This window comes from Oncorhynchus tshawytscha, linkage group LG22, assembly GCF_018296145.1.
Source record: "Oncorhynchus tshawytscha isolate Ot180627B linkage group LG22, Otsh_v2.0, whole genome shotgun sequence".
NCBI classification, from domain to species: domain Eukaryota; kingdom Metazoa; phylum Chordata; class Actinopteri; order Salmoniformes; family Salmonidae; genus Oncorhynchus; species Oncorhynchus tshawytscha.
The window spans coordinates 26,209,536-26,234,589 of record NC_056450.1 but is presented as its reverse complement, the minus strand read 5'-3'; the positions used below and the strand labels follow the sequence as shown (position 1 = coordinate 26,234,589).

Below are 25,054 nucleotides of genomic sequence, written 5' to 3'. Positions count from 1 at the left end.
CAACCTCCTGAGGTAGAAGAGGAACTGTCAACATTTTAAGTCCTGAGTGATTTAGACACCCGCTCTACTGCAGCCCTGTTGAAGTGGATGGGGGTGTGCCCCCCATTTCCTGTTATCCACGATCAACTCCTTGGTCTTACTGACGCTGAGGGATAGATTGTTGTGCCAGGTCACTGACCTCCTCCCTGTAGGCTGTCTTATCAATGCCGAAGATCAGGCCTACCTACATCGTGTCGTCAGCAAACTTGATGATGGTGTTGGAATCATAGCCACCAGTCGTTGATGAACAGGGAGTACAGGAGGGGACTAAGCACACACCCCTGTGGGGCCCCCATGTTGTGGGTCAGTGTGGCAGAGGTAATGTTGCCTACCCTCACCACCTGGGTGTTTAGTCCCAGGGTTGTAAGCTTGGTTATGAGTTTAGAGGGGACAATGGCATTGAACACTGAGCTGTAGTCAATGAACAACATTCTCACATAGGTATTCCTTTTATCTATGTGGGTGAGGGTAGTGTGGCGTACAATTGAGATTGTGTCATCTATGGATCTGTTGGTGCGGTATACAAATTGGAGTTGATGTGTGCCATATCCAGCCTCTCAAACCACCACATGATTACAAATGTGAGTGCAACAGGGCGGTAGTCATTGTGGCATGAAGCCTTATAGTTCTTGGGAACAGGAGTGATGGTGGATATCTTAAAACATGTGGAGATTACAGACTGGAACAGGGAGAGGTTGAAAATTACTGTGAATATGCCTGCCAGCTGTTCTGCACATGCTCTGAGAATGTGCCCTAGAATACTGTCCGGCCCCGCGGCCTTGTGACTGTTGACCTGATTAAAGACTTTAGTCACGTCGACCTCGGAGAGCGATATCACCCAATCATCTGGGTTCGGTGACGGCCCTCACACCCGGCACAATGTTGGTATTGTCGAAGCATACATAAAATGCAATGAGTTCGTCTGATAGAGAGGCAATGATGGGCAGTTTACGGCTGGGTCTTCCTTTGTAATTCGTAATGGACTGTAGCCACTGCCACATGCGGCGGGCATCTAAGCATGTGTAATATGATTCCCCCTTATTCCTATATTGTCCTTTTGCTCGTTTGATGACTCTGCGGAGGACATAGCAGGACTTTTTGTACTTGTTCCAGTCCTCAGCCGTAGCCTCGGGGTTGGCTGCGAAAGCCCTGTCTGCGGTAGCCCTATCCTGTAGTTTAGGGCCAACCTCAGTGTTAATCCAGGGCTTTTGATTGGGGACGCAGCGAACCTTCACTGTGGGGACAAATTTGCCGACGCATTTCCTAATGAAGCCGGTGAGGGAAGTTGTTAGCTTGTTGATGTTATCGGCGGAGTCTCAAAACATATTCCAATCAGCGCTAGCAAAGTAGTCCTGTAGCATATTCTCTGATTCTTGTAACCATTTTTCAATGAATTGTGTCACGGGTACTTTCTGTTTGAACTTCTGCTTGTAAACAGGAAGCAGGAGTACAGAGTTATGATCTGATTTGCGGATGAATGGCGGATGAGGGAGGGCCTTGTATGCTTGCTTGTGGGTAAAATAACAGTGGTCAACGACTTTATCACCCCTAGTGGTGAGGGAGACCGAGAGCCATGTTTCAGAAATGCAGAGAATATTGCAGTTCGAGAATCACTTTAGAAGCAAATTATTATCAAGTAACATTGGAAAGTACAATAGAGGGAAGAGGTGGCCGGTTTTCCCTTTGCCTTACACTCTTCAGGATCCTTCCTCTCTTGCCTCTGTAATGCCGGCGTTTCCTCTTGCGTATCCCAAAAATTGGGTCAGAATTACAAAAAGGGCTCAGGGCAGATGAGTTGAAGATGAAGGCTGAATTTAGGTAATTAACTGCTGATCTGATGTTCAAATGTTCTTGTCGGTTGTAAAAAATGATAGAGGATACATTTAATGAAAATAAAGTAAAAATGAATGACAAAAGAATCACAAAATAGTGAAGTTGGGTCAGAGCTTGCAAAACAGCGGCCATCCAGTACAGTCCCAGCAGCAGCGCCTGTGTCTCAGAACTCAACCTCCATCTCTCCCCAGGTCACCCAGATGTCCTCGTCAGGAGAGGGAGGGTTCTCAGGAGGGGGAACATTCCAGAGAATGGGCGAGGCCAACGGAACTCTGAGAAGCCAGGGTGGGCGGGGCATGGTGAGTGACATCTCCAGGCAGCCACTAGAGGGAAACATAACCCTCCTTTTATGAATTCTTTACCATAGTGCTGTATGATTTGACAGGTGTATAGATACAGGTTATTACAGATTAACTACAGGTTATCAAGGATTTATACAGTGAAGTGGGTGCATTAATGCAGTCGATCCTTATAATATGAATGTGTATTTTCTAATTGCAGTACCAGACTACAAGCAGGAACAATACCATGAGGGTAAGTGTTGCCGTGCACTATCAGGATGTGGTCGACTTGACACCACACCATTGACACATACATACACACGACATACACTGTTGTTCCTCCATCAATCATCCATGTTTGTTTTTTTGTGTTTTCTCCACTCTCTCCTCAGAGTAACTCTTCGAGGTATTCCCGTTCCTTCGGCTTGCTGTCAAACCAGCACATCTCAGAGCACATAGACCGGGTAAGAGACCAAAAAAGTGTTCAACAAATTAAAATATATTTAATATTTGAGATTCTTCAAAGTAGCCAACCTTTGTCTTTATGACAGCTTTGCACACTCTTGGCATTCTCTCAACCAGCTTCATGAGGTAGTCAGTCTTGAAGAAATTCCCACATATGCTGAGCACTTGTTGGCTGCTTTTCCTTCACTCTGCGGTCCAACTCATCCCAAACCATCTCAATTGGGTTGAGATAGGGTGAATGTGGAGGCCAGGTCATCTGATGCAGCACTCCGTCACTCTCCTTTTTGGTCAAATAGCCCTTACACAGCCTGAAGGTGTGTTTTGGGTCATTGTCCTGTTGAAAACAAATTATAGTCCCACTAAGTGCAAACCAGATGGGATTGTGCATTGCTGCATAATGCTGTTGCAGTCATGTTGGTTAAGTGTGCATTGAATTCTTAATAAATCACAGACAGTGTCACCAGCAAAGCACCACAACATCACACCTCCTCCTCCATGCTTCACGGTGGGAACCACACATGCGGACATCCTCCGTTCACCTACTCTGCGTCTCACAAAGACACGGTGGTTGGAACCAAAAATCTCAAATTTGGATTCATCAGACCAAAGGACAGATTTCCACCAGTCTAATGTCCATTTCTCGTGTTTCTTGGCCTAAGCATGTCTCTTCTTCTTATTGGTGTCCTTTAGTAGTGGTTTCTTTGCAGCAATTCAACCACGAAGGCCTAATTCATGCAGTCTCCTCTGAACAGTTGATGTTGAGATGTGTCTGTTACTTGAACTCCGTGAAGCATTTATTTGGGCTTAAATCTGAGTTGCAGTTAATTGCCGATTTCTGAGGCTGGTAACTTATCCTATGCAGCAGAGGCAACTCTAGATCTGCCTTTCCTGTGGTGGTCCTCATGAGAGCCAGTTTCATCATAGGGCTGATGGTTTTTGGGACTGCATTTGATGAAACTTTCAAAGTTCTTGAAATGTTCCGCATTGACTGACCTTCATGTCTTAAAGTAATGATGGACTGTCGTTTCTCTTTGCTTATTTGAGCTGTTCTTGCCATAATATGGACTTGGTCTTTTAACAAATAGGGTGATCTTCAGTTTAATTTTTTTTATTTAACTAGGCAAGTCAGTTAAGAACACATTTTTATTTACAGTGACGGCCCACCCCGGCCAAACCCTAACGTTGGGTCAATTGTGCTCCGCCCTATGGGCCTCCCAATCACAGCCGGTTGTGATACAGCCTGGAATCGAACCAGGGTCTGGAGTGACGCTTCTAGCACTGAGATGCAGTGCCTTAGACTGTTGCGCTACACTGGAGCCCACTGTATACCACCCCTACCTTGTCACAACACAACTGATTGGCTCAGATGCATTATGAAGGAAATAAATTCCCCAAATGAACGTTTAACAAGGCACACCTCTTAATTGAAATGCATCCCAGGTGACTACCTCATGAAACTGGTTGAGAGAATGCCAAGAGTTTGCAAAGCTGTCATCAAGGCAAAGGGTGGCTTGTTTGAAGAATCTGAAATCTAAAATATATTTTGCCTTGGTTAACACTTTTTTGGTTACTACATGATTCCATATGTGTTATGTCATGGTTTTGATGTCTTCACTATTATTCTACAATGTAGAAAATAGTAAAAATAAAGAAAAACCCTTGAATGAGTAGGTGTGTCCAAACATTTGACTGGTACTGTATGTGACATGCAGAAAATGTCATGGTGACATGTGGAAAAGGTTACATACAGTAAGTAGCCTGGGGTGTTGGAACAGAGAGAGACATTTAGGTAAAGATGTGTGTGATGCACCATGTGGTCTTGAAAACAAGAACAAATGGTGGTAATATTTGTCTTATCATTAATACAAATTCTGTAATGTAAGAAGTATCCCTCTATTGGATCTATTACATATAAATGGCCTACTTGTTTAGTTACTAGTATTGAGAGTTTTATCAGACTTTGTAGAATCTAATTCAAATATGATTTAAGATAACTTTTTCTAACATTGACACATTGGATCTCCAGAAGCTGCATATGATTGGAGACGAGGTGGACTACCAACCCTACGGGTATGGCTACGAGGGGACAGGCAGCAAGTGCCAGTCACTGGACGAGCTGTCGCTAAACAATCTAGATGACAACCTGGAGTTCCTGGGGGACCTGGGGTCAAAGTTCAACACCTTGGGGGGCATCTGTCGGCAGGACATGCAGGAGAGGAACATCAGGCTGTAGACACGCACACACATGAACACAAACACAAACACACACAACTGGCTGGACTGGGACTGGAGATGGTTCTAACGTAACTGCTCTACAACACTGATAGGGTGAGAGCCATCAGCTGGAGAAGAGGACACACCAAACATCGTCCATTGAGATTCTGGATCATGCTTTGCGTCATATACGACAGAGGGGAAAAAAATACCGACCAAAACCAAGCTGGATTGGCTTTTACCCACACAAGGAGGGACTGGGAGAGACACTTTCGATATTTTGGATGTCTGAAGACACAATGAATCACTGCACTGAATAAACCACATCATGCTCGAATGGATTTATGTTTTGACCGGGCCGGGGTGTGTTTGTATGGTGATTGTTTTGCAGTGGTGTAAAGTAAGTACTTGAGCATAAATACTTTATAGTACTTTTTGACAACTTTTATTTTTACTCCAATACATTACAAAAGAAAATAACTCATTACATTTTGTACTCATTACATTTTGAATGCTTGGCAGGACAGGAACATTTTCCAATTCACACAATTGTCAAGAGAACATCCCTGGTCATCGATAGGGTCTTTAATCTGGCAACCTCACTAAACACAAATGCTTTGTTTGTAAATAATGTCTGAGTGTTGGAGTGTACCCCTGGCTATCCGTACATTTTACTGGGTGACTTTCACGTTTACTTGAGTACTTTTTTATTAAGGTATCTTTACTTTTGCTCAAGTATTACAATTGGGTACTTTCCCACCACTGTTGTTTTGTTGTTTAATGTGTTTTTTATCATCACGCTTCACAGTACTTTTCAGCAGCAGCTTATCATCTCTTGATCTACGAGCTAAGCCAGAATGGGATAACTTCGATGCCAACACTTGAATGGAAACGTCAACATCACCTCTGTGGGAGTTTTACTATTGTGCGAATGATAATTCATAACCTCTCTGTTTAGGATAATGATTTACACATGTTGCTTTCAACTAATTTCTTGACCTCGATGGAGTAGAATCCAACACGATATATCTGGTAGTATAGAATTGGGACACAGCAGATTCAGGAGAACAATTGATAGCTATATTGGAATCATCACCTATCTGCAGAAAAGTGACAATGCCTAACCATGGCTAATCTGAGAGCCTGGAACCAGTGTGTGCTCTGTCCTCACCAAACCTTTAAGAGCAATCAAAGCTGTGCTGTTGTGTATCCTAAACATAACGTAAAGGTTCACTGTATAATACTAGACTTGGTTTCCTTCACTTTTGCGCACTGGTCTTTTTTTTCTTTTTGACTTGCTTCTCTTTTACTCCCTGCTAACGTCCACTATGCCGCTTTTGTATCAGTAGTCAATATATCAAAATGTTTTTGTTTATATTTCAAATTTGATTAAAGTATGCGCGTCATGGAAATGTGTCTCCGTATCTCTCAGCCATACCTCACAACAAACACGATTATGATCCTAAACGGTTTTCAAGGTTAGTCACACTAAACATGACATGAAATCACTTCAATGACATGGATTCCTTGGAACACCCCCTTGTGTTCTCCGTAAAACTGACCCACTGTAACAATTCATGTGAATAGGAGAAGGTCATTTTTTTGTGTAGTCCTGGCACTAATTTGCCCACTCTTTTGCAGGATATCTTAAAACGTGTAGTGTATTTGAGGTTTAAAAAGGCTTCGGAAGTTCATAATTTCCACGTTGACATTTCAGACTTGATTTTCTCTTATGAAGAATATATCAACCCCTACAAAAATGGCCATTAATTATAATCCACATAATAATGCACATTTGCTGTTGCTGCAGGATTATTTTCCTGCTATAGCAAACTGGCTCAAATTAAGATCTAAATTTGTACCCATATCTAACCCATTCTAATGATCCCTCAGCAAACTGAGTTTGAATCATGCTGATAGTACATGCTCTGACCCTCCCTTCTTGTTGATGATACAGACAAAGTTGTAGAACAGGTTCTGTAATACTACAGAATAGAGGAGTGGAGAGACCTAGGGTGTAGAGGTGCGGTACAAGACTTGATTCTGTAAAGTTTGTGCCATATAAAAAACAGTATGCACACAACATCAAGCACTAGATAATATTGTCCTCTATGTTGCAGTAGAGCTGCAACTTTATGTAATACATATCCTAAGCAGAGGATCGATAAGGAGCTAACAGTTTGATTTGTTTATAATACATATGCATTTGCTAGAAAACCATTTTCTATTAGTAACATTATTGCAAGTCCTAATATTTTTTTTATACAGTATCCACCTTCTAAAGTAAATGACATTGGGGCTGAATTGACTTCCCGTCACGGATGGACTGGGACAAGAATTCAGCCCTGGCATTTTATCCTATTAGACTGTCCTAGAGATATTAATGACACTCAGGTGTGTCCAATATATCAAATCAAATCATACTTTTGTAATGAAACAGCAGGGAGCAGGTCTCGAACCCTTGACCTTCGAGCCAGAGGTCCGGCGCGCTATCGACTGTGCCGCAAAAGCATGCTCGAGCGGCAGGGTCGATTTCCGCGCTTATAAACCCAGGGTCGTTACACTTTATTTGCCACATGCACCGAAGACAAGAAGGGGGGGGGGTGTCAATGTAAATTGTCCCAATTTTTATGAATTGCTCAGCAGTCTAATGTCTTGGGGATAGAAGCTGTTGAGGAGCCTTTTGGTACTAGACTTGCTTGCCTTAGGGTAGCAGAGAAAACACTCTATAACTTGGGTGACTGGAGTCTCTGATGGTTTGGAGTTGTGCCTTGCCATGCAGTCGAGGGTGAACAGGAAGTACAGGAGGGGACTGAGCATGCACCCTTGGGGAGCTCCAGTGTTGATGATGATCAGAGTGGCAGATGTGTTGCAACCTACCCTCACCACCTGGAGGCAGCCCGTCAGGAAGTCCAGGATCCAGTTGCAGAGGGAGGTGTTTAGTCCCAGGATCCTTAGCTTAGTGACGAGCTTTGAGGGTACTATGGTGTTGAACGCTGAGCTGTAGTCAATGAATAGCATTCTCACATAAGTGTTCCTTTTCTCCAGGTGGGAAAGGGCAGTGTGGGGTGCAATAGAGATTGCATCATCTGTGGATCTGTTTGGGCAGAATGCAAATTGGAGTGGGTCTAGGGTTTCTGGGATAATGGTGTTGATGTGAGCCATTACCAACCTTTCAAAGCACTTCATGGCTATGGACGTGAGTGCCACGGATCTGTAGTCATTTAGGCAGGTTGCCTTTGTGTTCTTGGGCACAGGGACTATGGTGGTCTGCTTGAAACATGTTAGTATTACAGACTCAATCACAGACATGTTGAAAATGTCAGTGAACACACCTGCCAGTTGGTCAGCACATGCCCGGAGCACACGTCCTGGTAATCTGTCTGGCCCCGCATCCTTGTGTATGTTGACCTGCTTAAAGGTCTTACTCATGTCAGCCTCAGAGAGCCTGATCACACAGTCGTCCAGAACAGCTGATGCTCTCATGCATGCCTCACTGTTGCTTGCCTCGAAGCGAGCATAGAAGTGATTTAGCTCATCTGGTAGGCTCATGTCACTGGGCAGCTCACGGCTGTGCTTCCCTTTGTAGTCTGTAATAGTTTGCAAGCCCTACCACATAAGACGAGTGTCGGAGTCGGTGTAGTATGATTCGATCTTAGCCCTGCATTGACGCTTTGCCTGTTTGATGGTTCGTCACAGGGCATAGCAGGATTTCTTGTAAGCTTCCGCGTTAGAGTCCCGCACCTTGAAAGCGGCAGCTCTACCCTTTAGCTCAGTGCGAATGTTGCCTGTAATCCATGGCTTCTGGTTGGGGTATGTACATACAGGCACTGTGGGGACGACATCCTCAATGCACTTACTGATAAAGCCAGGGACTGATGTGGTGTACTCCTCAATGCCATCGGAAGAATCCCTGAACGTGTGTGATAGTCTGTGATAGCAAAACAGTCCTGTAGTTTAGCATCTGATTTATCTGACCACTTTTTTATAGACCGAGTCACTGGTGCTTCCTGCTTTAATTTTTGCTTGTAAGCAGGAATCAGGAGGATAGTGTTGTGGTTGGATTTACCAAATGGAGTGTGAGGGAGGGCTTTGTATGAGTGTCTCTGTGTGTGGAGTACAGGTGATCTAGAATTATTTTCCCTCTGGTTGCACATTTAACATGTTGATAGAAATTTGGAAGAACTGATTTAAGTTTCCTTGCATTAAAGTCTCCGGCCACTAGGAGTGCCGCCTCTGGGTGAGTGGTTTTCTTGTTTGCTTATTTCCTTATACAGCTGACTGAGTGCGGTCTTAGTGCCAGCATCTGTCTGTGGTGGTAAATAAACAGCCACGAAAAGTATACCTGAAAAGTCTCTAGGCAATTATTGTGGCCTGCAATCTATCACAATATGCCCTACTTCAGGCAAGCAAAATCTAGCGACTTCCTTAGATTTGTTTACAAATATGCACAGACCACCCCACCTTGTCTTACCGGAGTGTGCTGTTCTATCTTGCAAGTGCAGCGTATATCCAGCTACAGTGGGGCAAAAAATTTTTTAGTCAGCCAGAATACTGTCACTCATGGGGACACTCCGTATTTTCTGCTGGCTTGCCCCACCACCACAGAAAGCACTGAGCTAGGCTGAAACACCTGCATTATTCAAGAAAACAAAAAAGAGACCATGTTTGTACTTGGTTTTATTAACTCATATATATATATATTATTATTTTTTACATTGTTTGCAAACTGATGTGTGACACGTATTAATACCAAAATAACATGCAAAACAGGCAAGCCCAAAGAATGTTATTATTTTTTTGCCAAAAATGTGGGGGTCCATCACTCTCCTTCTTGGTCAAATAGCCCTTGCACAGCCTGGAGGTGTGTTTTGGGTCATTGTCCTGTTGAAAAACAAATGATAGTCCCACTAAGCACAACCCAAATGGGATGGTGTATTGCTCGTGTTTCTTGGCCGAAGCAAGTCTCTTCTTCACATTGGAAGTCTGAATCACGCTGTCTCCTCTGAAGAGTTGATGTTGAGATGTGTCTGTTACTTGAACTCTGAAGTATTTATTTGGGCTGCAAATTCTGAGGTGCAGTTAACTCTAATGTTAACTATAATGAACGTATCCTCCTCCAGAGGTAACTCTAGGTGTTTCGTTCCTGTGGCGGTCCTCATGAGAGCCAGTTTCATCATAGCGCTTGATGGTTTTTGCGACTGCACTTGAATTTCTTGAAATTTTCTGGATTGACTTACCTTCATGTCTTAAAGTAATGATGGACTGTCATTTCTCTTTGCTTATTTGAGCGGTTCTTGCCATAATATGGACTCTGACTTTTAACAAATAGGGTTATCTTCTGTATACCAAACCTACCTTGTCACAACACAACTGATTGTCTCAAATGCATTAAGGAAATAAATTCCACGAAGGCACACCTGCTAATTGAAATGTATTCCAAGTGACTACCTCATGAAGCTGGTTGAGAGAATGATGCCAAGAGTGTGCAAAGCTGTCATCAAGGCAAAGGGTGGCTACTTTGAAGAATGTCAAATGTAAAATATATTTTGATTTGTTTAACACTTTCATGGTCACTACATGATTCCATATGTGTTATTTAATAGTTTTGATGTCTTCACTATTCTACAATGTAGAAAATAGTTAAAAAACAAAGAAAAACCCTTGAATGAGTAGGTGTGTCCAAATATTTGACTGGTACTGTAGTTAATGCATGACTGACTAAGGCCTCAGAGAGAGAGTAAAAGAGAGTAAAAGAGAGATAAATACTGAAGCCAGGACACATCTCTTGAGCTGTTTTTTCACCTCAGGTGGACTGTATCTGTATTGTACTTAGGGATCAAGTCCACACTGTGGCATTGGAGTAACATAATTTCACACATCTGGATACATGATGGGGATGACAACTACATGTCTGCTCATGATACTGGTAAGGAATTGATGTTTGCTATCGATTATCTGCTGATTAGAGGGATGCAGGGTTAATGGACTGACGGGCAGACAGACACAGTGGTTTATCATGCGCAACTATTAATTTGGACACAGTTTGGGAAGACCATTTGAGATTCCCTCTGGTGACTTGTGGAATAGGAGTTTTATTGTGAGAGAGACCGAACCATCTGTGTTCATTCAGACTAGGATTTAAATGACCAATGGCAGTCGGTGACGTTAATAGTTTTATTTTATGAGCATGGCCATTTCTATTACAGCATATTGAACTCTGGTGAACTCTATCTCCTCTATCTGGTGAACTCTATCCCTTCATTAACCTCCAATCCCTCCCTTCTCCAGAGGATGTTAATTCTGCAGATTCCCGGAGAGGAGCTGGGGGACTATGCCCCCCCCCCCCTACGCTAAAGAGGGGGACCTAGAGACCGACCTCCAGCTAGGTGCTATTGCCATCCCGAGACCCCCTTCGACCAGGAAAAGCTACTCTACTAGGGCGCCAGGTTCAACACGCTGGCCTCCATTTGCAACACCCCATACCCCAGCACATCCTAAGCCCACCTCGCCCTCACCCTCTTGGGCAAGAGGCTCTGCCAGGAGTGGCTAGCTAGCATGGGCATAACAGGCTAGGTACCGGCTGCTTTCATGGATTATAAATTGAACTGGATCACTCATGCTTAAAAATGAGGTAGAACAGCAAACCTGCTCTTGGAAAATCTGGATAACAACAAGCAATGTTAACCTTACTTTTTTTTAAAGCATAAAATACACAGGACTATGGAGATCATTGACCAATACAAAGACCAAGATGGAACTCAGTGCTGGAAGGAAAATAAATGCAATTTACCAATGGATCTTACATGGGCAGTAGCTATGTACAGCTGTGCCCTAGGGAGCCTGGTTGTACTTATCAGGCATGCTACATTCTACTCTATTGTACACTGGCCAGGGCCCACTGGTTTGACCAGCCAGCAAAAAAACAAAAGGATTTCTGCACCGAGAACAGACCAGGGAAGTGAGCAACGTGGAGTGGAAAATACTTGAATGTCAATTACTTTTTAGCTCTGATTTTACAAATGCGATGGCTGCAATGAAATAGTGCTATAACGGTGAATGAGAGAGAAATAGGTCATTCTTTTAACATACCATCTCTTACCCACATATGGCAAGACAAATAGTCTGATGTTATATATGATGGTCATGTTTAAGATTATTATCAATTAAACACTTGGGCTTAAGTCCAGTTGTTTTATTTGGGTGTATATTTTGAGGTTGTCTTTTAATGTGTATTCTATATGGCATGTAAATAAGGGTAAGCACAAATTGAGTTCTGTGGCATATTTTCATACGCCTCAAGTCACGGTATCAATGAAACAACCATCTTCGCAAAATATGAATTTACTGTAATTTAATGTTAAATTCCCAACCATCAGCAGCATCAACATGTCCATAGCGAAACTTAAGCACAAGTGTGTGTGTGTTGTGTATTCACTTGGGAATGTAGCCAGCCTGCAGGAACCAGTGGTAGGCAGAGAGAGCACTGGGTGTGATCTCCTGCTCCACCTGGAAACCTTTCTGTGGGTAGTCACGGATCCTCTCTAGAACACCTGGAACACACGTTTACACCTTACTCACCGCATCATACTCTGGTCTGTTGTTTCTACACGTCTTTTAGAATATTTGATTCTGAAATCCTTCATACATTCCTGCACTAGAAAGATGACAGGTGGGCTTACCATATAAAAATGTATTTTCCATGGTCTAAATGCTTTAAGACAACACACAAGTCCTGGGATTATGGACAGAGTACATACCTAGCATGTATGTGATGAGGTCTGTGGCAGTGCCCACAGTGGGATGGGGGTAGGCAGAGATGCCCATCTGGGGGGAGGTAACGATGGCATGCGTGTGTTCCCCTTGGTCAGGCCACTGGCGCAGGAATGTTGCAGAGACCCTGCGCTCCATAAAGGGCTGCTGGACCAGGATCACCCTGTTGGCTGGGGTAGACATGACAACCACAAATGGATACATGACAAAATATACATCGGCATACTGTACATAGGAATCACAGGAGGTTGGTGGCACCTTAACTGAGGAGGACGGGCTCGTGGTAATGTCTGGAGTGGAATGGTTGGAATGGTTTCCATGCGTTTGATGCCAATCCATGGAAACCATGCGTTTGATGCCATTCCATGGAAACCATGCGTTTGATGCCATTCCATGGAAACCATGCGTTTGATGCCATTCCATGGAAACCATGCGTTTGATGCCATTCCATTTTTTCCGTTCAGGCCATTATTATGAGCCGTCCTCCCCTCAACAGCCTCCTGTAATAGGAATACAATATTGGCTTGGCTGAAATGTGTTCCAGTGATTCAGTTGTGCTGTCCTGCCCCCTAGCTGTAGAATAACGCAACAACAATAACATATATTTTATAAGAAAGGTTCTCCATCATTGTGTCTAATGAGGAGAGTCTCACCTGGGATGTTTCTCTCCTTGAGGAGCCTGTATGAGAAGCAGATGTTGTCTCCAGTGTTGGTGGCCTCTGTCTCCAGCAGTATGTTCACCCTGGGCACTCCCATCCTCAGAGCCACATCCAGGAACACGTCAGCCTCTGGCCTCGACCACACACCTGGACCACACAAGACACACATCAGACATTAGAGACATTAGGTAGAAAAATGGAATATGTGCGTGCCTTTGTGCTTTCTTGCATTGGCAGAAAGAGGGACAGAAAGAGAGAATGATGCTCAGTCTTGCTGACCTGCAGTCTGGTTGCCTTGGTAACCAGTGAAGAGCAGCCAAGGAGCCCACCCTTCCAGGAAGAGAGCAGCTGACCTCTCCGCCACACGCACATCATGGCAACCCAGGCCTATTATGACATCACTCTGAGATCAGACAGGATTATGATGCAATTTCAGATACATAAATTATGATATCACTATGACAGGATTATGGCACTTCAACAGAGGACATCATGGCATTTCAAATTATGACATCACTGACAGAACATACATGATTATTCAACAGAGGAGACAGCATTGATTGTTACAAAACCCTGAGAGAAAATCTAGGAGTATGACATCATCCTAAAAGAGTACAGATCATTATGTTGTTATTTTTGGTGAAGCCAGAAGAGCATATCATATAATCATATCAAATCAAAAGATAATGGGGAAGGATGTAGCATCATACTGCTTACAATTCTGATTGCAGTTCATTTTAAATCCAGTCAAAACGTATCTTATGTGTCTGTACAATCAGATATGAAGGCTTGCCTTTTCCAGAGAATGGGGCAGACAAAGGTAGTCCCACAGAATTCTGGCCCACTTCTCACTCTCTTTGTCCATTTCTCTCACATGCTGGTCTGTGGGAGCGAAAGACACTTCAAATGCAGAACCAAATGGAATAAACAACATGATACTGAATGAATCAATACTTAAAAGTAGACCTTTTCACAGGTCAACAATGTCCTCATTAAATACATGTGTGGAGAGGAGGCACTCCACCTCACCTCAGGGGAGAACAAACTGAGCTGTAGTGGAGGCCCGTCGAGTTGACAATGAACATGTGATGCAACAGCAGCATGCAGACCACAATAACAGCGCCCTGAGGGCAGGTGTCGTGGGTCATCCATTTAAATTACAGACGTCTGCTGAAGAAGTGACCATGCTCAACACACTACACTACACTGCACCAGTGTTAAACTCATTAACTCCCTGAACATCATTCAGAAGCCATTAGAATTGCCGTTCTATTTCTCATTTGTCGCAAGGATGAAAGCTTTACACACCCCAGCGGCTCTCTATCCAGGTCTCTTTCTTTCATCCTGCGCGATACTCTCCCTATCTCGACTGTTCTCATTCACCTGTCAATGTTTTCTTACCCAGGATGCACTGCCAATGTTCCGGCATATTCCACTTCAGATTCCACTCTATGGCATTATTGTGATTGGCTAGTCTAAATTATATCCAGCTGCTCAGTCTAACTCTCATTGGCTAATTTACATTTCACTCTTTATTAGACCGGCTGATTAGGCCTCCTTTCTCTTATTCGATTGGTTGGTGGGTCTCTGTAATGCCGCGTTCAAAACAACTAGGAACTGGTAAATCTCCGGCTATAGCGTGTTCAAGGCAACTGGGAACTAGGGGGAAAACGATATCCGATTAGGATAAATCGTTTTGAAAGGTCATCCAACACGGAATTCTAAAACGGAAACTAGAGTTCCGACTTTCTGACCTGAAGATCACTGATGTCATGATTTGACCACATTTCTTTCTGAGTTCCCAGTTATTAGCTAGCTTGTTTAACATTGACATATTGTCAAATTAGCTACATTATACATATTGATAAGATCAATATGTATTGTAATAAACTGATTTATTGTCATCTTTTGGTTGAAAAGGTAAAAGGTCAGTGAGTGAAAAGTCACAACTTGGCAAACACAAGTTTCCCACTTGTAATTACGATTTGGTGTGTCTATCAAGCGAAATTTCCCACAGGGAACTTGGAGCTTCGGATAATTCTTATAGCACGAACGCGGCATTAGTTTATAACTGTCTTTGTCCATTTTTATTTGACTCTGACTGGTCTGAGTGTAGGCTGATGATTGTGTTTCTAAGTGGAGTAGAAAGAAGTAGACACAAATCTGAAAGGTTCCAAAGTGAAAGATCTGTGAGAAACCATCAACAGAGCGCTACTGCTGTTAAAGCCTAGCTATTTCCTGCTAACCTGCTTGCACACCCACTCAAGTTTAAATTGGATGTTGTTTTGTTTGTCACATGACTAGACCCAACCCCATCCATAACACAAGCGCTACATTTTATTTTATCCCCTTCTATTCTCTAATTGTTTCCCCTTTACATACATTTGCTCCACCTAGTTTCTGCCATATAACAAGGACAGAGGGATCAGTTTTCTAGAATGAAACCTAGCCATGGTGTGCCAGCCCATACCTGATCTCGTTTGCTCTCCGAGGTCAAAGGTCAGCAGAAACTCACTGCTGTTTTGTTTTTCAACCAAGAAACACATAAAAATCCTTTAGCGAAGGTGACAGATGCATCAATGAGAATTCCTGTCATTATACTGAAATATATAAAACGCAACAATTTAAGATTTTAATGAGCTACAGTTCATATAAGGAAACCTGTTGCGTTAATATTTTTTTATCAGCGTAGTTAAAATAATCCAAATGTCTAAGATGTACCAGTACTTGCATTTTTGATGAAGTGTGTTTCTAGACATCCATGGGGTAAAATGTGTGATGTTGATATAAGGGAAAACACAAGTACATATGACATCACAATAACTATCTGATGTCATCAGTACTGACCCTTGTACACAGATCTCAGTACTTGTGTAAATAAAACAATGAGGAATCAGATTTACTGAAACGCATTTATTAAATCAATTCCATTTTCACAGTTGAATAAATACACTGCTCAAAAAAATAAAGGGAACACTTAAACAACAATGTAACTCCAAGTCAATCACACTTCTGTGAAATCAAACTGTCCACTTAGGAAGCAACACTGATTGACAATAAATTTCACATGCTGTTGTGCAAATGGAATAGACAACAGGTGGAAATTCTAGGCAATTAGCAAGACACCCCCAATAAAGGAGTGGTTCTGCAGTTGGTGACCACAGACCACTTCTCAGTTCCTATGCTTCCTGGCTGATGTTTTGGTCACTTTTGAATGCTGGCAGTGCTTTTACTCTAGTGGTAGCATGAGACGGAGTCTACAACCCACACAAGTGGCTCAGGTAATGCAGCTCATCCAGGATGGCACATAAATGCGAGATGTGGCAAGAAGGTTTGCTGTGTCTGTCAGCGTAGTGTCCAGGCGCTACCAGGAGACAGGCCAGTACATCAGGAGACGTGGAGGAGGCCGTAGGAGGGCAACAACCCAGCAGCAGGACTGCTACCTCCGCCTTTGTGCAAGGAGGAGCACTGCCAGAGCCCTGCAAAATGACCTCCAGCAGGCCACAAATGTGCATGTGTCTCCTCAAACGGTCAGAAACAAACTCCATGAGGGTGGTATGAGGGCCTGACGTCCACAGGTGGGGGTTGTGCTTACAGCCCAACACCGTGCAGGACGTTTGGCATTTGCCAGAGAACACCAAGATTGGCAAATTCGCCACTGGCGTCCTGTGCTCTTCACAGATGAAAACAGGTTCACACTGAGCATTTGTGACAGACGTGACAGAGTCTGGAGAAGCTGTGGAGAACGTTCTGCTGCCTGCAACATCCTCCAGCATGACTGGTTTGGCAGTGGGTCAGTCATGGTGTGGGGTGGCATTTCTTTGGGGGGGCCAAGTGCTTGCCAGAGGTAGCCTGACTGCCATTAGGTACTGAGATGAGATCCTCAGACCCCTTGTGAGACCATGAGTTCCTCCTAATGCAAGACAATGCTAGACCTCATGTGGGTGGAGTGTGTCAGCAGTTCCTGCAAGAGGAAGGCATTGATGCTATGGACTGGCCCGCCTGTTCCCCAGACCTGAATCCAATTGAGCACATCTGGGACATCATCTCGCTCCATCCACCAACGCCACAGACTGTCCAGGAGTTGGCGGAGGCTTTAGTCCAGGTCTGGGAGGAGATCCCTCAGGAGACCATCCGCCACCTCATCAGGAGAATGCCTAGGCATTGTAGGGAGGTCATACAAGCACGTGGAGGCCACACACACTACTGAGCCTCATTTTGACTTGTTTTAAGGACATTACATCAAAGTTGGATCAGCCTGTAGTGTGGTTTTCCACATTCATTTTGAGTGTGACTCCAAATCCAGACCTCCATGGGTTGATAAATTTGATTTCCATTGATCATGTGTGATTTTGTTGTCAGCACATTCAACTACATAAAGAAAAGTATTTAATAAGAATATTTCATTCATTGAGATGTGTTATTTTAGTGTTCCCTTTATTTTTTTGAGCAGTGTATTTATTTAGTTCTATAATTTAAACAAAATACACTTAGCAGGTGGGGCGCAGTGAGGAAAAGGCATGGAAGTCTTTCAGTCCTTTTCCAGGGCAGACCTACTACCTGGTGGGCATGTCCTGCCCACTGCCCTGTCCATGGGTCTGTAGATAGCCATCATATAACTCCCTGAGGTGCAGGATCAGCTCCTCTGTGTTCTGGCCGGTGAGGGCAGACACAGGGATCACCCTGTGTGCCACGTGGCCCCGGAGGGCCTCAAGGTTTCCCCGAGCCCCAGGCAGGTCCATTTTGTTGGCTACGATAGCGTGAGGCCGGTGGGTGAGGCCGGGCTCATACTGGTCCAGCTCATAGCGCAGTTGTTGGAGCTGAGTCCAGGGTTCTGGGGAGGACAGGTCCAGGACAAAGAGAAGGAAGCGACAGCGCTCAATATGGCGCAGGAAGGAGATCCCTAGGCCTCGGTTCAGATGGGCCCCACAGATGATACCAGGAATGTCAGCCACTAGACAAGAGGATGGGGACAGTAAAACTACAACACCAACCTTTGTGCCCAACATAATATACAACACTAAAATCAAAAACTGCTTTACCTGCCACTTGCTCATGGTCCCTGTAGTTGACAATACCCACATGGGGGTTAAGGGTGGTAAAAGGGTAGGCAGCCACAGCAGGCCTGGCATTGGATATGGCCCTTAGAAGGGAAGACTTCCCTGCATTGGGAAACCCAACCTGGAGTGGAAGACACACACCAACAGGTAAATCAAGAAAATGTTATACATTTTTGGGGGATAGACTACATACCATTTATATTTCTACAATATTATTTTAACCAGCCCACATTTAATAAGATGGGCCTAGTCAGTGGAGTGAGTCCCTCTTCCGTGTCTCACCAGTCCGGCGTGGGCCATGGTGCGCAGCTCCAGCTGGAGGACCCTCTCCTGTCCCCTCTCTCCCAGGGTGGCTGTCATGGGGGCGCGGTTCTCATTGGACAGGAAGAAGCGGTTTCCCTTTCCCCCCGCCCCCCCAAACACAGCCACATACTCCTGGTTGTGCTGGGAGAGGTCTGACACCGTCTTCCCTTGCTCCTTCACCACCGTGCCCACTGGCACCTGCACCATCACAAAATACCAAACAATATTCAGTTACACTATTTTACAGTCGGCATTTTAGTATCTGGTATTTGTGGCAATTACACAGCTAAACGATAGTTTAAAAAAAATAATAATAATATAAAGAACCCCTAATTAAAAGCAACACCCCAGCTGTAGTCATGGGAACTAACTCACAGCGATGTAGGTTGAGCTGGCGTTGCGTCCGTAGCAGTTCTTACTGCCTCCTGAATCGCCGTTGTCTCCTTTGTAAACAGGGGCGACCTGCGCCAGGGATTTCACCTGCAGGTCGACTGGAGGCACGCAAATCACAGATATTCGGAAATAGGACTTGATGGCTTGAAGTACACATACGAAAACCGTCTCCAATGCCCTGGTTAAAATATCCCTACAAATTAAAAAAAATGTTCTTCGGTCTGATTATATCCTTGTGTGAAATTGTAAGCCTATTGTGGATATCCTGATGATCAAAATATTGATCTGAATAGCCAAAACGAGAGCACCTCAGAAGACCAACATATTGTAACGAGATTATAAACAATGTATAAACAGTAGAGGTCGACCGATTAATCGGAATAGCCGATTAATTAAGGACGATTTCAAGGTTTCATAACAATCGGAAATCTGTATTTTTGGGCGTCGATTTTGCCAATTTTTTATACCTTTATTTAACTAGGCAAGTCAGTTAAGAACACATTCTTATTTTCAATGACGGCCTAGGAACGGTGGGGTAACTGCCTTGTTCAGGGGCAGAACGACACATTTTCACCTTGTCAGCTCGGGGGATCCAATCTTGCAACCTTACAGTTAACTATTCCAACGCTATAACCACCTGCCTCTTGTTGCACTCCACAAGGAGACTGCCTGTTACGCGAATGCAGTAGAAGCCAAGGTAAGTTGCTAGCTAGCATTAAACTTATCTCATAAAAAACAATCACATGGTTGATGATATTACTAGTTTATCTAGCGTGTCCTGCGTTGCATATAATCGATGCAAAGCTGGGGGATGATTTAACAAATGCGCATTTGCGAAAAAAGCACAATCGTTGGACGACTGTACCTAACCATAAACACCAATGCCTTTCTTAAAATCAATACACACAGAAGTATATTTTTAAACCTGCATATTTAGCTAAAAGAAATCCAGGTTAGCAGGCAATATTAACCAGGTGAAATTGTGTCACTTCTCTTGCGTTCATTACACAGAGTCAGGGTATTTGCAACAGTTTGGGCAGCCTGGCTCATTGCGAACTAATTTGCCAGAATTTTACGTAATTATGACATAACATTGAATGTTGTGCAATGTAACAAGAATATCTAGACTTAGGGATGCCACCCGTTAGATAAAATACAGAACGGTTACTTATTTCACTGAAATAATAAACATTTTGTTTTCGATGATAGTTTCCGGATTCGACCATATTAATGACCAAAGGCTCGTATTTCTGTGTGTTATGTTATAACTAAGTCTATGATTTGATAGAGCAGTCTGAGCGATGGTAGGCAGCAGCAGGCTCGTAAGCATTCATTCAAATAGCACTTTCGTGCGTTTTTCCAGCAGCTCTTCAAGTCTATCAGCCTAATGGCTGGTGTAACCGATGTGAAGTGGCTAGCTAGTTAGCGGGGTGCGCGCTAATAGCGTTTCAAACGTCACTCCCTCTGAGACTTGGAGTAGTTATTCCCCTTGCTCTGCAAGGGCCGCGGCTTTTGTGGAGCGATGGGTAACGCTGCTTCGAGTGTGGCTGTGGTCGATGTGTTCCTGGTTCGAGCCCAGGTAGCGGCGAGGACAGGGACGGAAGCTATACTGTTACACTGGCAATACTATAATGCCTATAAGAACATCCAATAGTCAAAGGTATATGAAATACAAATGGTATAGAGAGAAATAGTCCTATAAATACTATATTAACTACTACCTAAAACCTCTTACCTTGGAATATTGAAGTCTCATGTTAAAAGGAACCACCAACTTTCATATGTTCTCATGTTCTGAGCAAGGAACTCAAACATTAGCTTCTTTACATGGCACATACTGCACTTTTACTTCTCCAACACTTTGTTTTTGCATTATTTAAACCAAATTGAACATGTTTCATTATTTATTTGAGGCTAAATTGATTTTTATCGATATATTATATTAAGTTAAAATAAATGTTCATTCAGTATTGTTGTAATTGTCATTATTACAAATAAAAATGTTTTTAAAAAATAATAAAAAAAGATTGGCCGATTAATCGGTATCGGATTTTTTTGGTCCTCCAATAATCGGTCGACCTCTAATAAACAATTCTGTTTGGGAACAGTGCAACACTTGAGTGTAACGGTGTGTCTGACACACCTTTGATGATTATGTTCCCACCATCTCCTCCATTCCCTCCGTCTGGTCCACCCCACTCTTTCCGGGGCTCACTGTGGAAGGTGCAGGCCCCTTTTCCACCTGCTCCAGCCAGTAGCTTTACATTGCGGTGGTCCACAAAGTGGCGAGTCTGAGCAACACAGAGAGAGAGACCCAAAGTGAACATTAACATAAGCTTAGTTAACTAGCCACCTGCAGTCTATATACACAAGTCATTGGTCTAAACTCATATCACACTGGACTGGCATAGCACCAATGTTTCATCTTAACTCATAGTGTCATCAATATCTACTTATCCATGTGTGAGTGCATGATAGAGCAGAAGACCAAGAAAACAAGCAGAAGACCAAGAAAACAAGCAATCTAAACAAACTAGCTAACTTGGGTATTGCAAATATAAACAAACCAACGTGTGCTTGGCTAGTGTGATGAGGACAGAGGATATGATAGCCATCTACCTAGTATATCATGACATACCAGTTTCTTTTCTGAAAGTTCTTTCTTTTTAGAAATTCGAGGTTTGGCGCACAATGCACAGGACGTGCTGACATTCATGATTCCAGTTGTTTTCCTCTGTGCTGCCAAGTTGCTTTTGAGCCCTAGCAACAAGCTGCCAATGAACTCGTGCCTAACGCAAACTTGTGCAAATAGTCGACTTATCTCTTGGACAAACCATCTTCGGCTTTGAAATCTGGTCAATATAGTTAACATTGCAAAGTAATCAAATGTAATCTCAGAGCATAGACCGTAGTTATTTCGTAGTGAGACAGCCAGTGTAGCCCTGACCTCGGCAAAAACCAAAACGTGCACCCAGAAAACCCTGCGTTAGACCAGCTGTAGCCTGCGAGCTAATGTTAGCTACTATTGCTAGTTAACGAAATCACCGTCAATAAACCGACTAGCTAATTAAATCGCTAACAAATGAAAACAATAATCTATCTAGAGTTTACACATAACATCTGCAACTCTAAGTAATATGTAGCTTTTAGATCAAATGAGCTACACGGTACCTATGTTGAACGTCATCTTCCACCAGATCTACCTACGGGACCTACGGAGGGTCAAAAAGCACAGCAAATCACAGGGATGGGTCTACACATTGCTTCTTAATACATAATACAATACGGATACAAAACTAGCGGAAAGTCGATTTATTTTACGTATTAAAACAGTAAAATAAATCGAAGCTGAACAAGCAGCTACACATTCATAATTGGTTATATATATACAGTACCAGTCAAAAAAAAAATTATATTTGAAATTCTTCAATGTTTATTTATTTATTTTATTTAACCAGGTAGGCAAGTTGAGAACAAGTTCTCATTTACAATTGCGACCTGGCTAAGTTAAAGCAAAGCAGTTCGACACATACAACGACACAGAGTTACACATGGAGTAAAACAAATATACAGTCAATAATACAGTATAAACATGTGAGCAAATGAGGTGAGATAAGGGAGGTAAAGGCAAAAAAAAAGGCCATGGTGGCAAAGTAAATACAATATAGCAAGTAAAACACTGGAATGGTAGATTTGCAGTGAAAGAAAAATAATGGGGTGCAAAGGAGCACAATAAATAAATAAATACAGCAGGGAAAGAGGTAGTTGTTTGGGCTAAATTGTAGGTGGGCTATGTACAGGTGCAGTAATCTGTGAGCTGCTCTGACAGTTGGTGTTTAAAGCTAGTGAGGGAGATAAGTGTTTCCAGTTTCAGAGATTTTTGTAGTTCGTTCCTGTCATTGGCAGCAGAGAACTGGAAGGAGAGGCGGCCAAAGAAATAATTGGTTTTGGGGGTGACCAGAGAGATATACCTGCTGGAGCGCGTGCTACAGTTGGGTGATGCTGTGGTGACCAGCGAGCTGAGATAAGGGGGGACTTTACCTAGCAGGGACTTGTAGATGACATGGAGCCAGTGGGTTTGGCGACGAGTATGAAGCGAGGGCCAGCCAACGAGAGTGTACAGGTCGCAATGGTGGGTAGTATATGGGGCTTTGGTGACAAAACGGATTGCACTGTGATAGACTGCATCCAATTTGTTGAGTCGGGTATTGGAGGCTATTTTGTAAATGACATCGCCAAAGTCGAGGATTGGTAGGATGGTCAGTTTTACAAGGGTATGTTTGGCAGCATGAGTGAAGGATGCTTTGTTGCGAAATAGGAAGCCAATTCTAGATTTAACTTTGGATTGGAGATGTTTGATGTGGGTCTGGAAGGAGAGTTTACAGTCTAACCAGACACCTAGGTATTTGTAGTTGTTCACATATTCTAAGTCAGAGCCGTCCAGAGTAGTGATGTTGGACAGGCGGGCAGGTGCAGGCAGTGATCGGTTGAAGAGCATGCATTTTGTTTTACTTGTATTTAAGAGCAATTGGAGGCCACGGAAGGAGAGTTGTATGGCATTGAAGCTTGCCTGGAGGGTTGTTAACACAAGTGTCCAAAGAAGGGCCAGAAGTATACAGAATGGTGTCGTCTGCGTAGAGGTGGATCAGAGACTCACCAGCAGCAAGAGCGACATCATTGATGTATACAGAGAAGAGAGTCGGTCCAAGAATTGAACCCTGTGGGACCCCCATAGAGACTGCCAAAGGTCCGGACAGCAGACCCTCCGATTTGACAGACTGAACTCTGTCAGAGAAGTAGTTGGTGAACCAGACGAGGCAATCATTTGAGAAACCAAGGGTGTCGAGTCTGCCGATGAGGATGTGGTGATTGACAGAGTCGAAAGCCTTGGCCAGATCAATGAATACGGCTGCACAGTAATGTTTCTTATCGATGGCTGTTAAGATATCGTTTAGGACCTTGAGTGTGGCTGAGGTGCACCCGTGACCAGCTCGGAAACCGGATTGCACAGCGGAGAAGGTACGGTGGGATTCGAAATGGTCAGTGATCTGTTTATTAACTTGACTTTCGAAGACTTTAGAGAGGCAGGGCAGGATGGATATAGGTCTATAACAGTTTGGGTCTAGAGTGTCACCCCCTTTGAAGAGGGGGATGACCGCGGCAGCTTTCCAATCTTTAGGGATCTCGGACGATACGAAAGAGAGGTTTAATAACAGACTGGTAATAGGGGTTGCAACAATGGCGGCGGATAGTTTTAGAAATAGAGGGTCCAGATTGTCTAGCCCAGTTGATTTGTACGGGTCCAGGTTTTTCAGCTCTTTCAGAACATCTGCAATCTGGATTTGGGTGAAGGAGAAGCTGGGGAGGCTCGGGCAAGTAGCTGCGGGGGGGACTGAGCTGTTGGCTGGGGTAACCAGGAGGAAAGCATGGCCAGCCGTAGAGAAATGCTTATTGAAATGTTAGATTATCATGGATTTATCGGTGGTGACCGTGTTACCTAGCCTCAGAGTAGTGGGCAGCTGGGAGGAGGTGCTCTTGTTCTCCATTGACTTTACAGTGTCCCAAAACTTTTTGGAGTTAGAGCTACAGGATGCAAATTTCTCTTTGAAAAAGATAGCCTTTGCGTTCCTGTCTGACTGTGTGTATTGGTTCCTGACTTCTCTGAACAGTTGCATATCACGGGGACTATTCGATGTTATTCGCAGGGACTATTCACGGGGACTACTCTTGTCCAGATGAGATAGGGCAGTGTGACTGCAATTGTATTGTCTGTGGATCTATTGGGGCGGTATGCAAATTGAAGTGGGTCTAGAGTATCAGGTAATGTGGAGGTGATATGATCCTTACCTAGCCTCTCAAAGCACTTCATGATGACAGAAGTGAGTGCTACGGGGCGATAGTCATTTAGTTCAGTTACCTTTGCTTTCTTGGGTAAAGGGACAATGATGGACATCTTGAAGCAAGTGGGGACAGCAGACTGGGATAGGGAGAGATTGAATATGTCTGGAAACACTCCAGCCAGCTGGTCTGCACA

The 25,054-nt window shown here is 43.6% G+C and overlaps 3 protein-coding genes across 9 annotated transcripts in view; 1 reads left to right on the top strand and 2 right to left on the bottom strand.

The window, feature by feature from the left end:
* The window catches only part of LOC112222183 (cadherin 26, tandem duplicate 1), a 29,278-nt gene extending 17,262 nt beyond the window's left edge, over positions 1-12,016 (top strand). For 2 of the 4 annotated variants that reach the window (XM_042303987.1, XM_024384864.2), the window contains 4 exons: positions 2,064-2,171; positions 2,374-2,406; positions 2,546-2,617; positions 4,645-6,244. In XM_042303987.1, the coding sequence (XP_042159921.1) occupies positions 2,064-2,171; positions 2,374-2,406; positions 2,546-2,617; positions 4,645-4,851 (420 nt within the window). In that variant the 3' untranslated portion in view covers positions 4,852-6,244. Of the gene's footprint in view, positions 1-2,063; positions 2,172-2,373; positions 2,407-2,545; positions 2,618-4,644; positions 6,245-11,123 lie in introns of those variants that run through there. The other 2 variants (XR_002949116.2, XR_002949115.2) reach the window with 2 other exon arrangements.
* Positions 12,017-12,171: 155 nt separating this feature from the next.
* LOC112222185 (uncharacterized protein SCO4629) lies at positions 12,172-16,319 on the bottom strand. Of its 3 annotated transcripts, none has more exons than XM_024384869.2 (6): positions 14,666-16,319; positions 14,058-14,146; positions 13,544-13,667; positions 13,259-13,411; positions 12,593-12,775; positions 12,172-12,385 (listed from the first exon to the last, which is right to left on the bottom strand). In XM_024384869.2, exons 1-6 carry the CDS (start codon positions 14,691-14,693, stop codon positions 12,267-12,269), a joined length of 696 nt encoding a protein of 231 aa, XP_024240637.1. In that variant the 5' UTR covers positions 14,694-16,319; the 3' UTR covers positions 12,172-12,266. The 3 variants fall into 3 exon arrangements, with proteins under 3 accessions (XP_024240637.1, XP_024240638.1, XP_024240639.1); XM_024384870.2 differs by having other exon boundaries at positions 14,573-14,670; XM_024384871.1 differs by lacking the exon at positions 14,666-16,319 and adding an exon at positions 14,294-14,564.
* A 1,309-nt stretch (positions 16,320-17,628) lies between these two features.
* Positions 17,629-22,241, bottom strand: mtg2 (mitochondrial ribosome-associated GTPase 2). Of its 2 annotated transcripts, none has more exons than XM_024384868.2 (6): positions 21,659-22,241; positions 21,185-21,311; positions 19,003-19,118; positions 18,607-18,825; positions 18,307-18,445; positions 17,629-18,218 (listed from the first exon to the last, which is right to left on the bottom strand). In XM_024384868.2, the coding sequence occupies exons 1-6, from the start codon at positions 21,890-21,892 to the stop codon at positions 17,821-17,823; spliced, it is 1,233 nt and encodes a 410-aa protein (XP_024240636.1). In that variant the 5' UTR covers positions 21,893-22,241; the 3' UTR covers positions 17,629-17,820. The 2 variants fall into 2 exon arrangements, with proteins under 2 accessions (XP_024240636.1, XP_024240635.1); XM_024384867.2 differs by having other exon boundaries at positions 17,630-18,218; positions 21,164-21,311; positions 21,659-22,238.
* Between the last annotated feature and the right edge of the window lie 2,813 nt (positions 22,242-25,054).

Bases quoted from the DNA above. Each gene is read 5' to 3' on its own strand.
- LOC112222185 (XM_024384869.2), bottom strand. From the start codon at position 14,693: ATGCCGGAACATTGGCAGTGCATCCTGG. The intron at 14,147-14,665 runs GTAAGAAAACAT...TCGCTCCCACAG, and splicing joins ACATTGGCAGTGCATCCTGG to ACCAGCATGTGAGAGAAATG. The intron at 13,412-13,543 runs GTCAGCAAGACT...TGTGTGGTCCAG, and splicing joins CCAAGGCAACCAGACTGCAG to GTGTGTGGTCGAGGCCAGAG.
- mtg2 (XM_024384867.2), bottom strand. From the start codon at position 21,892: ATGTTAACTATATTGACCAGATTTCAAAGCCGAAGATGGTTTGTCCAA. The intron at 18,826-19,002 runs GTGAGTTAGTTC...GTGATGGTGCAG, and splicing joins CCAGCTCAACCTACATCGCT to GTGCCAGTGGGCACGGTGGT. The intron at 18,446-18,606 runs GTGAGACACGGA...CTTCCACTCCAG, and splicing joins CCATGGCCCACGCCGGACTG to GTTGGGTTTCCCAATGCAGG.